The sequence below is a fragment of the Delphinus delphis genome, chromosome 2, assembly GCF_949987515.2.
Source record: "Delphinus delphis chromosome 2, mDelDel1.2, whole genome shotgun sequence".
Classification (NCBI taxonomy): domain Eukaryota; kingdom Metazoa; phylum Chordata; class Mammalia; order Artiodactyla; family Delphinidae; genus Delphinus; species Delphinus delphis.
In genome coordinates this window covers 23,603,335-23,616,110 of record NC_082684.1, presented here as the reverse complement: position 1 = coordinate 23,616,110, position 12,776 = coordinate 23,603,335, and the positions used below count along the sequence as shown (strand labels likewise).

The window sequence follows — 12,776 nt, the reverse complement described above, 5'->3', positions numbered from 1 at the left end:
TATCTGAGAACCTATAATAATGCAGAAATTCATTCAAAACGCTCGAGATTTTTTTAAAGGCAAATTATAAAATTAAACAGGTTTTTAAAATTTTTTTTTTAAATCATTGCAATCAGAATAATTTCAGATTCAAAACTGATGCCCTCCCAAGCCCCTCAAAGTAAGAAATTTGTTAAAGTGCAGATTTTTTTTTCTTTTCATGTTATGTGGTGTGGATGTATGTGTTGTTGCCTCCCTGTATCATCCTCTGTTGTAAATTATTATATTTGAAAAATTAGACATTTTGCTCAAAAGTTTTTAAAGAAATGACAACAAAAAAGCAAGTTACAAGAATGTGGCAATTCTATTTGTCCAAGAGCATTCTTACACAACTTTCTTTTGTAAATTTTTCTTTCATGCCAAAAAACATGCGGGCAATTTGTTGATGTAAGTTGACTATAAATTAATACAATATGCTTTTTTTAAGTTAAATTATTTTGTCTATATGGAAATGATTTCTTTATTTTTCCTAAAACAGCCTCTATTTTTTATTTGCTTTTACTTTTCTTTTCTGTCCTTATGTTGTGAATGCCTTGTTGATGTTATTTGCTCTCTTTCCCTCTAGTTTACTTTGAACCTGAAGTTGATTTTTTTTTCTACTATGTGATTTTGAAGACAACATTAAACATTTTATTTCATTTGTGTCTATTTGCTTAATTTTCACTGTTATATTTTGTGCTGAATTGCTTCTAATGATCAATGTGAATTCTACTCTTGGTAGAAGGGTGTGGGTAAATTGTTCTTACCATCCAAAGGAAGCCGGCCTCTTTGCCTGAACCAACTTTTAAAGCCTTGAAAGCAATGGTAGGCTCTACAGTGGGATATGAAATTGGATACAACCTACAGGAGGCCTGTACTCCAGAAGAAAGTTAGTTGAGTTAACTGCAAACGTTATCAGTGGTAATACATCCTAATTTAACTCCTTAGAAAGCATTTGGGGAAATCAGTCCTTTATTTTATTTTCCTTCAGCAAAGGGGAAATAAGGTACTCTCAAGTGACTATGGTAGAGTTTGGTTATCCAGGATTAAACTATCACCATCACTACTACAAAATCACTTCTACTGAGAATAGAGAAAGCACCCCAGAGTTTAGAGTATTGTCCTATGATAATGATGCCTTCCAAAGTATAAAACTAACTACTGGTGAAAGCACACTCGCACACAGTAGGCACCCAAATCTCTCTCTCTCTTTCTCTTTTTCCTCTTCCATTTCTATTAATATTTGCCATTTCTCTCAAGGATTTAAACTGGTAAGCTTTAAAAGGATCCTAAGATTCTACCCACAAGAAACATGATGATTTTCACATCTAAAGTTTTATTTAGGAAACATCTCAGGTAGGTATTGCCATTTTGTATGACTCTACGGTGAGAACACTCCTTGACCTTAAAGGTATTTGGTCAGTGTTGCCTTATCACTTCAGGAAACAAAAGATCAGCAAGAAGTGCTGTATAATTTTTAAATAAAGAGATTACTTGCTTCACTTTAGTTTTAGGTATTAGTATTACTGTTAAAGAAATGTCAAACTGAAGAGTGGATAAGGGATATGTTTCCAGCCCAGCAGCTTCAATGAATGCACTTTATCTGCCTCAGTTTATATGATTTTGTATTGTTTGACATGTTGGATGATATTTTAGGTTTAAAACTAAGAATCTCCTAAATGGACTATTGTAGCTAATTGAATTGAAAGCTTTTATTTGTGTTGATGATGCTACCCATAAGTCCATTTGATATAAGGCTTATCATTTATTTTAAATGCAAGCTCTTGGGCTTATTATAAATCATTCTTCAAACTCTGCATTTAAAATAGCCTTAACAATCTAGATCCTATATTATTATACCTCAGCATACGACTACTACATAAAAAAAGGTCAGAAAAAAGTCATCAATGATTTCAGTGTTTATAGGCCCAAAATATTAGTAGAAATGATACTAGAAACTAGAATTTTGGAGTAGCAGTTTCTGTGCTAAATACTTAACATGCATTATAATTAACATTAACATGCATTATTCTTATTCACATTGGTGGCTTGAGATAGGCTGTGTTATTATTCCCATTGTACAGAGATTTTAATAAACTTGACCAACTCGTGGCTAGTAAGCCACAGAACTGTGATGCTAACCTGCCTCTGAGTGACTTCAGAGGCAAAGCTTTTAACCAATAGGCAGATGAAAAACTCCACTAGACATTCCTTCTTTTACAATGTATAATGACATCAAGGGACTATAGCTCATCTTACCTGGGTGTATATTGAAAAAATAGAATCTGTAGCCTTTCAGACTCAAACCCATTTCAGATAAACTAGGGGAAAATGTCCTACCTGGAGATTTTCATCTCATTAAAATGCTCTTAAAAAGTTAAGCCCCTTTGAGATACTTGAGTTTTTCTGCTGTCTTCTCCCCAGGGACTGGCCGTGCCTGTCTGTGACTATTTTTTCTGAGGCCGGATGCAGAACAATTTCATGGTTCCAAGCTTCCAGATATTGATGTGTTGCAAGTACACACTTCCGTGGCACCAAATAACTAAACGAATATCATTCAATAACTAATTTTGTGGGTAAAAAGATGATTTCTCCCCATTGTATGTTAGTTTCCCAGCAGAGAATGAGAAAAATGCAAATAAGAGATGAGGTAAAGAACCTAAATATAGATAAAAGAAATTCGAGGAATCGGAGCACGGTGTCCTCTCCCAGAGTCTCACTCTTCAGTGTCATTGTTTTTCGTATTTTTGTGACTTCCTCCACTCAGATATCTCCAGAGAGGCAAAGGTTGGAGCCATATTGAAACTTTGTGCTGCTTTTCTTGCTTTTTCATATGACCCACTACACCACCATCACCTACAGCATTCTCACAGTTCAGAAGAGTTCTATTAAATTTTTAATATACTGTCTTTTTGGATGGCAGAGAGCCCCTTTTGCTGAATATCAGCCCTAGACACATGAATTATATATCTATAAATACACTCATAAAACAAAAAAGCAGGGCAGCCTTCAGGGCTAAAATAGACCTTTTATATCCCTAGTGATCTCTCTGGTTTAAAGAAAAGCACAACCCTGTCAAAAAAGGGTATATATTCCTGATTTAAAATGCTAACTTTAAGGAATATGGATAGTTCTTATTCCAAACCAAAGAAGAATTCTGGGGATGGAATAGGAAATTAGAGTTGTGATGGATTACAGGTTTTGTATTACTCTGCCTGCAACCCCTTATGACTTTAAGCTTGTTGCTTCTATGAATACTTTCATAAGCATAGACATCTGGTAGATCACTGATTTCACGGTCTTCGGGCAGTGAAAAAAAAATTATCAGCTGCTCCAACATTTCTGAGGAAATTCACTTTAGATTAATACAAATAAACATGAAATCTTAAATAGCCTTCTGCAATCTAAGTCATTTCTAGTAAGGATCTAATGGTGGGAGAAACACATCCTTCACCTCCTTACCTCAAATGATGTGTGCCCTTGGACCTCCTAGGACACTAGAATCATCTTAAATCTTAACTATGGAATTTGATATCAAAATGGACTATACACCCCAACTCACATACTTGTCCCAGGCATCTTCCACGTTTATAGTTACCCAAAAATTTCCCCCTACTTTCACTTTAATTCCCCTTTGTAATACCAACTCCTACATCCCAGTGGACTCCCTTTTAAATTAAAGACATTTTTCCAATTCCTTGAGATGCCAGGAGAGGGGAGCTATGAAAGTTCCTATGATTTCATTGATTAAATACTACCAGGATTTGAATGTCCCTGACAGGGGCATCATTTATCATTTTTATCACTGCTACTAGGATTAATAACAAAATGACAAAGAAATTGAAGATTAGCAGTTTTAACAGATTCTGTTATTTAAACTCTGCAACAGCATACCTATCATTTTAGTTTGGAAATAAGCTCTTACCATTTCACTTAAAGGCTCACCAACCTTTTAGAAGCTCTTTGTAAATTAGTGAGCTTCAAGACCCTCTTTTCATCCCCTTATCAAAAGGATGATTTTCACTTTTTTTTTTTTTCTGCTCCAAGAGAGATACTCACATTAGGGTGTTGAATGAGAAGCGAATAGCAAAGGAAAGTGGAAGTGATTCAACTGCAGAATGAGCAGTTTGTAGATTTTGTAGAGTTTTAACAACAAGACACAGTGGAAGCTTTAGCTGGGATTAAAAAGACAAGGGTGTAAAAAAAAAAGGCAAATGTAAGACTCCAGTTGGGTGTCATAGATGGTAGACTAAAATTGCAAATGAATGCCACTCTGTAATCATGAAGACAGTGATATTAATCTCACTTAAAGGGACACTAGCATCCTACTTAACCATTTGCCTTTATATTTAATTATTTGTTTCAGGACTTTGCCTCCCAACAAATCCGTCATTCCTTGTCCTTTATCCCAGTTTACTCTCCACTTAATAAACAATGGGTTGATTTTTATCCTTGCCCTAAAAAGCAAATGACTCTCGGTATTTGTTCCAGAAAAGAACACCCATTCTAGGTGAGATGGGTACAAAAACCCTGTCTTGTTCTCTAAAGGGAAGTAAAATCATCCCTGAGCGATCGCTAGGGAACCTTTAACAGACTGCATGAGGCTTCACTCCTCTCTCCTCACTGCTCTTTTCTTACTCAGACACTGCCTTCTTCCACATATCATCTTAAATATAACACTCAGGGCCTCCCTACCGGAAGAATAAGAAGAAAAGGTAACTCAGGGTTAGTTTTAGGACTGGCTTACCTTTAGGGACCTGTGTTCCAAATCCCATTTATAAAAATTAGCAAAAGTATGTAAATTATGCATTAACTAAGTTGCAAGATATATGAATTACATATCTTCACAATGTAAAAAAAATAGGCATGCTTGTCCAGGAAAGCAAGTCTGAAGCTTTGTCAAATCTGCAAAAACCGGTTTGCTCAATAGTTTCAAACTCTGAGCACTAGAAGAGAAGCTTGGGGCTTAAAGCACAGACTAAAATATCATCTTGAGAGTCTCAGAAAGATTCTTGTTTTATTTCCCCACATGTGCTAACATCATCAGGTAGGCCGGGGATGACTGTACTGTGCTCTCTTGTCCCTTCCCCTTCCTTAAGATACACATTACGTACATCGTTGCCACGCTCCCCAACTCAGTTTCTCTCTGCAGAGAATAAAAGCTTCCGATGTGGTGCAAGCAGTTCTTCTCTGGTGCTCTGAAGGTGTGCAGTAGCTTTCTTTTCAGGAGGCTTTTTCTTAGCACACCTGAAACCTGGACAGTTTAGATGCAGCAGGTCAGAAAGAAGACTTCAACCCTAATATCGTATTATCATCTCAACTGTCTGACTAACTGGGTCAGGGACATATCATGCCATCCCTGCTAGAGGATTTTTAAAAACAATAGTTGGAATAATTTTTAAAATAAATTTAATGAAGAGACATGAACTGTGACTTCTTGATTCTTTCTCTGTTTGAAAATAACACTGTAAAGAAACACAGGAGAGACTGAAGACTTATTATCTTGCTTACATACATGAATAATAAGCTTGGCCCTACAATTAGGTGAGTAACACCCACCACAGAATATTTGTGGTGACCATAATTTGCAGGGCACTATGATTTAGTGAACTATTCTGAACTTCCTTTCCTGACCTAGTCCTCATATGTTTATAAGTGCAATAACTAGGGTCTGTGGGTAAACCGAGAAATATCTGCCATTCTAAGAAATAAAAGGAATCCAAATTGGAAAAAGGAATCACTGATTTTAAAAACTACTTTGCTATCTCTACATTTCTGAATCTAAAAGTAAATTTCCAGTAAGTCATGGATATGTGGGCTGGGTATTCTTAAAATCTAGTGTCTGCTCAGTATATATTACATATAGCATAAAAGCAATATATAAATATAATACTAGACCAATGCAAAACAAGTTGTTGTTTTATAGTCAGGGGAATTTCTGGAAAAGCATAATCAAGATGGGCTTGTTAGATGAACATTTTCAACCTACTGTAAGTTTCCCTTACTTAGCATATAGTAAATGAAGACTGCACGTGATAAATGTGAAATAAAAGGTAGTAACTTAAAATACTAAAGATGAGCTCTTTTATATTCCTTAATCTTGATGTCAGTGACATGGAAAATATGTCATTCTCATCCTAATGGGAGCAAATAAGTAGAAACCCAAGAAAAAAATAAGGAAATGCTATGGCTCACAGATTAATCACATGCATATGTGCATGTACGTACACACACACACACACACACACACACACACACACACACACAATTTTCATGGTCAGTATTTGCAACAGTATAGGTGAAGGTCATTGTCCCGTAAGCAGATCCTGGAAAAAGCCTATTTGAATTCTATCTAAATAATTACTTGAGAGTATCTTTAAAAATCTAAGCCCCCCGGAGCAGCTGGGCCCGTGAGCCATGACCGCTGAGGCTGCGCGTCCGGAGCCTGTGCTCCGCAACGGGAGAGGCCACAACAGTGAGAGGGCCGCATACCGCAAAAAAAAAAAAATCTAAGCCCCCAATCTAAGGATTTCAGGTTTTGATGGCAAGAGGCATATAATGGGCTAGAAGTATAGCCCAATAATCAGCCTAGAAGTAGAGAGGGTCCGTATGTGGATCCAAGTCATTTTATTATAATTTCTGAGGTGTAACCTATGAACTATACATACATTCATTGAGTGTGGCTGTGAATTGTTTTTCTGCAAATATACTAATTCTGTTTTTCTTTTTCTTTTCAATCCCAGGAGGTGAATTAGTTATCCCTCTTCTTGTAGAAGACCCTTTAGCTACCCCTCCTATTGCTACTCGTGCACCTTCCATTACACTCCCCCCTACCTTTCGCCCCCTCCTCACCATTATTGAGACCACCAAAGATTCCCTGTCCATGACCTCTGAGGCGGGGTTACCTTGCTTGTCGGACCAAGGCAGCGATGGTTGTGATGATGATGGCTTGGTGATATCTGGGTATGGCTCAGGGGAAACCTTTGACTCTAACCTGCCCCCTACTGATGATGAAGATTTTTACACCACCTTCTCCTTGGTAACAGATAAGAGTCTTTCCACTTCAATCTTCGAAGGTGGCTACAAAGCACATGCGCCCAAGTGGGAATCCAAGGACTTTAGACCTAACAAAGTCTCCGAAACTAGTAGGACTACTACCACATCTTTGTCCCCTGAGCTGATCCGCTTCACAGCTTCCTCCTCGTCTGGGATGGTGCCCAAATTGCCAGCTGGCAAAATGAATAACCGTGATCTCAAACCCCAGCCTGATATAGTCTTGCTTCCGTTGCCCACTGCCTATGAGCTAGACAGCACCAAACTGAAGAGCCCACTAATTACTTCCCCCATGTTCCGTAATGTGCCCACAGCAAACCCCACGGAGCCGGGAGTCAGACGGGTTCCGGGGGCCTCAGAGGTGATCCGGGAGTCGAGCAGTACAACAGGGATGGTCGTCGGCATTGTGGCTGCTGCCGCCCTCTGCATCTTGATCCTCCTGTATGCCATGTACAAGTACAGGAACAGGGACGAGGGGTCCTATCAAGTGGACGAGACGCGGAACTACATCAGCAACTCGGCGCAGAGCAATGGCACGCTCCTCAAGGAGAAGCAGCAGAGCTCGAAGAGCGGCCACAAGAAACAGAAAAACAAGGACAAAGAGTATTATGTGTAAACACGACACCGCTAACGCTACGCGAATTTAAAACACAGGATTATTTCTATATAAATATATAAATACTTGGAAAATGAGATTTCACAGATGTCAGAACTGTTCTAACTATGAGATGGGGTATACCATGACTATGGTGGGGAAAATCATTTTTAAAAGAACACACACAAAGATGTACCTACCTATAAGATTCAGCCATGGCTGCTTTGATTCAGTCACTGCTCGGAGACAGTTCTTTCTGCCCTGCTGTGTCGTAAAGCACACACTCTGCCCTTTGGAGCGAGCAGATGGCTCCCCCCCACTTTCGTGGACTTGGAAGCTTCCTTCTCTTTAGGACCTTTCATCCAAGGTAGAAGACTTCATGGCTTACTTGTTCCATAACTCCAAGTGAGTCTGTAATAATGTTTGTGAAGCTTGACTGTAATAATGTTTTTTTTTTTTGGTTTAATTATGTAAAAAACGAAAACAAAAAAAAAAAAAGAAAAGAAAAAGTTAAAAACAAAAACAGAAACAAAAAAAAACCCACCCTTATCTGGGTCTGGCCAGTGTGTGCGTAACTTTTCAAGATCTGAGGGGAAAAAATGGCTTTTGGGTATTTGTTTAATTTTTGAGACTAACTGGACATAAGTTAAGAAGAAGAAAAAAAAAAATCTCAGAAAACAGAAGAGAGACTATTGCCATATGAACTCAAAAGCTACCATGGTGTCCACTCTACATATCAGGTTGTGGCGTTTCTAGAATCTGTTGTCTATTTCCTATGCGATGCTTTGCTGAACACATAGCAAAATCATGGGATGGATGATAATATTGATTTGAAAAGCTGGTTCCTCAGGATCGAATTCCAGAATTTGCCACCCAAACCCTGAACAGATGGGGTTAGGGCTGGTTTTATCAGAGCTATTGGCTTTACTTAACAATATTGTTCCTGTCCATGAGCCCAGCCAAATTGTGGTAAAGGAGAAAGCCCCTTTCTCCTCTAAAACAGAGCCTTTCCTAGGGAAGGGGAACGGGGGTGGGCTGGATCTGTGACTGATCGAAATGCATGCAAATATAAAAGAAAAGACAATACAAGAAGTCTGTTAAAGAATCAAAACAGACAATAGGTGAGTTCAACTTGTGATGGAACCACAAAAGGTCACACAAGCCAAACATGGCATGACGGAGTGCAGAATTCATAGTTCTTTCCCCGCCCCCAACATGATAATGTTTTTCCTAGTGATTTAATTTTGCAGCCTGACATTTATGGATAACTCTATCCTTCCATTTGCTCACGTCTCCCTTCACCCATCTTTTCTAAAAATAATAAATGAATAAAGCTGCTGTGACACACAAAAAATGGAATTTAATAGTATAATATATATAAATAAATATATATACAGATATATTTATCATGGTATGTTTGATGGGATGACTGAAACAGGAAAACTGTTAAAATCTTGAAGTGGAATGAGAATGTTGTTTTAAAAGAAAATAACAAAACGACAAAAAAGTAAACCTTAAAATGTGAAGTGTGAGTTTAATTTTGTCACAGTTAACTGTGTCAAAGAGAATAAAAAATCTTCTCAGATTTTGTTTACATATTTTATTACATTTTTGCTGGTATAATTCCTTAGCCACCTGTGTACATACTGCTTTGAGAACTGTTCTTTCCTTTCTATTTGTTTATTTCAGTTTGTTTGGTTTATGTTCCAGTTGTCTTTCTTTATGAAAAGAGGAAATGATGTACAGAAAAACAATAAACTTGTTGTGTGGCCATACCTATCCCAAAAGCAAGAGACAAAGCAAGACAAATATTCACACAAAAATGAAATGTGTTCTCTGGAGGGTCAGATACATACAGTTTCTTTTGTACAGATGAAAATCAATCAGCTGTTTAGATTTAGAAATCTACTCTTGCTGGTTTTTGTAAGTTGCATGAATATTTGACTTTGAAAAAGTATCTTAAAGACGTGGGGCAAACGCAATCTAAACAATGGTAGCCTTTACTAATATGTATGGAAAGAGGTGTTCTTCATTACCTGATATTTCAATGTGTTAAGAGTTTTGGATTATTTTGTTGTCATTGAAAAAGACAGGATTATAAAGAGATATCAAAGCACGATTTAGATAACCTAAATGGCCCAACCTATATGAAGTTGATTATATCTCGATGTCTGTAAAAGATTGCTGTTCTTGGAGTCTTGAGGTCTTGTGAACTGATTTCCTGCTTTCTTTCTTTACATTTTTTATTTGAGTAAAAATACATTTATTATATTCCTTTTAGTGTAAGTTTCTATTTGGACAATTTTATGGGAACATGTGCATTCTGTACGTGAGCTTCTATCATATTGCTGTTGTTTTATGAACAGACTCTTAAGGAATTTATTTTATGATGTTGTGAAGTTACTGCTTTTTCTTTTTCCTTTTCTCTTTTATTTCACATTTGCATTTTAGTTCAAGGATATGCTTAGCAATAAAATGTTCTTCCCAAAAGCTTGTATGATGATGTATTTTTATTTTCCAAACATTTGGTAAAAGACCTTGTACTGGGGCTAAATATGTCATGTCGAATTAAAAGCCAAGTAATCTAGGACCATGTTCATGTGAAATAAAATATTATAACCAGTGACTGATACTTATATAAGCTTATCAAAAGTGACATATTTGGGGGCTAAACAATTATTGTCTGTCAACTGAGGCATTATTATTTAGACTGCTATGATAAAGTAACCGGGAGCAAACACTTTTCTGAACAGGTAAGATGACAGAAGCATTGTATTCTGGAAAAAATATTGTTAGATACTATTTTTTTTAAATGTTTGGCAACGTTTAAGTATTTGCTGTAAGTTAACAACCTTACAGAACCCTGTTCATGTTTGAAACACTGCAAAGCTTTAAAGGCATTCCTTCCAAGCCTCCCGCCATATTGAAATTTGTTAGAAAAGTACTAAATCCAAAGTCAAAATTTAAATGAGTGCTCAAATTTTAAAAGCTTCTTTCTAGATTTTCAGATTACAGAATTCTGCTAGCATTCATTATAGCTGGAACCTTTCTCCTATCTCAGGTGTCCTCGATATGCTGGTTCCTTAAGCACATGCTTGCTTTGCCAACTGGATAATCCATCATGATACTCTGCATTTTTCACCATGATCTAGAAATGTGGGTTAACTGAACACCTGTACTCTAGCCATATATTGGTTACCAATTTTTGAAGAGTTAGAATTAAAAGCAAATATAATTAACCCTGTTCCTTCAGATTTCACTGGTGGAATGGTTATGCTATTAACTGTCATGGAAATGGAAAAAAAATAAGCCTCAATGATGTCAAACTATGGAAAGTTCCCTTTTTGATTCCTGCCTCAGATAATTTACATGAAGCAATCATTTATCAATGCCTATGATATGCCAGATGCTATGTTAAGTGTTTTGGTTTATGTAGTCGGTTTAATCCCTGAGTGGTAGATAGCATTTTCCTCATCTTAAAGATGAGGAAGACATGACGAGCTTAAGGACAACTTGGCTAGTACATTTCTAATCATGTTGAAAGTCAGGGGGGCTTCCCTGGTGGCGCAGTGGTTGAGAGTCCGCCTGCCGATGCAGGGGACACGGGTTCGTGCCCCGGTCCGGGAAGATCCCACATGCCGCGGAGCGGCTGGGCCCGTGAGCCATGGCCGCTGAGCCTGCGCGTCTGGAGCCTGTGCTCCGCAACGGGAGAGGCCACAACAGTGAAAGGCCCGCTTACCGGAAAAAAAAAAAAAAAAGTCAGGCCTTGCTGACCTGGAGGTAAGTGGGATGTCGTGAAAAGGGTACAGGCACTGAGGCCAGACACAGCTGAGTTGGAACCCCAGCTGGACTATTCACTGTGTATGGGCAATTTCACTATGTCTCTGAGATTTGACTTCCTCATCTGAAAAATGTGACACCTCAGTGACCTTGCCTCACAATATAGTTTGGGTAAAAAAAATTGAAATAATGTGTTTTGTGATTGTTACAGAGTAGGGGCTCAACAAGGTTAGTCTCCATCACTTGAGTTCTGTACTAGTCATTTACGATAGCTGCCTTCTAGAATTGCAAATTCTACAATAAATTCTATAATAAAAAGATTTGTTTAGTAATTGTTCAAGGAATGTTGCCAAGTCATGACTTGGGTTTACTAGCTAATTGATAGTAAATCAATTTATCCATTGATAATTGATAAAAACTAGTATTTTCTAAGCATATACTTTGATTGAGGGCATGACTGCAACTCGTAAACATGTGTCATTGACAACTGGTAGCATGAATCTGTCTGGCAGCATATTTTAAGCAAGTGACCAAAAGTTAGGGTAAGTAAAGAAGGTACAAATTTCAGAAAATGTTCAACTTCCAGAGAAATTCTGAGACGATGGTTAATGTGGTAGATTCATCAGGATCTAAGTGCATGTGCTCAGATACTTTGGTTAATGTCCATGAGCAGAAATAATTTATTATCTCCATGAGGGAGTATTGAGACGGTACCGTCCCTTTCCAGTGTGTTTAACTTTGGCCACAGGCTTTGGAATCAGAAAAGCTTAGTTCAAATCTTGGCTCTGAATCCTGGGTCTGTCCTTTACCATCTGTGAAACCTTGAGTAAAGTGTGCAGTGACTCTAACTTCATCCATGAAACTGGAATGATATCGCCTCCTCTTAGTGCTATTCTATAATTAAATGAGCTAATGTGTATACAAGTGCCTGGTTATAAGCGCAGTGGCTGGCCAATAGCCCTCAAACAGTGATGCCTAAATTGTCTTATTAATCATCTGTTATTATCCTAGAAGAAAAGTAATACAAAATTCTTTCTTAACGTCTACAGAAGATACATATAGGAGAGCCCCAGAACAATCATATGACTTCTGTAACCTAACATCATAATTGTTTTTATTCCTCTTACAGTTGAAATCACACCGATTTATTGATTCTTTGAGTTCTCCTTGAGTTTTCCACCAGAAATGTGCCTACCCCTGTAAAGCTCTTTACCTCAATCAACTCCTTCAGTATAGAGGCCATAGAAAGTTTCAAATGATAAACTATTATTTACCTCAAAGGACAGTCTTCCATGCTTCCCAAATCATAGTTATTATTGCCTTAGACACA

The 12,776-nt window shown here is 37.6% G+C and overlaps 1 protein-coding gene across 4 annotated transcripts in view; it reads left to right on the top strand.

Annotated features, from left to right (window-relative positions):
- Window positions 1–10,156, top strand: part of NRXN3 (neurexin 3) — a 1,615,508-nt gene extending 1,605,352 nt beyond the window's left edge. The window contains exons 16-17 of one of the 4 annotated variants that reach the window (XM_069540412.1): window positions 6,762–7,119; window positions 7,165–10,156. In XM_069540412.1, coding sequence (XP_069396513.1) covers window positions 6,762–7,119; window positions 7,165–7,687 — 881 coding nt within the window. In that variant the 3' untranslated portion in view covers window positions 7,688–10,156. Of the gene's footprint in view, window positions 1–6,761 lie in introns of all 4 variants that reach the window. The other 3 variants (XM_060004108.1, XM_060004110.1, XM_060004111.1) reach the window with 3 other exon arrangements.
- Window positions 10,157–12,776: the final 2,620 nt, after the last annotated feature.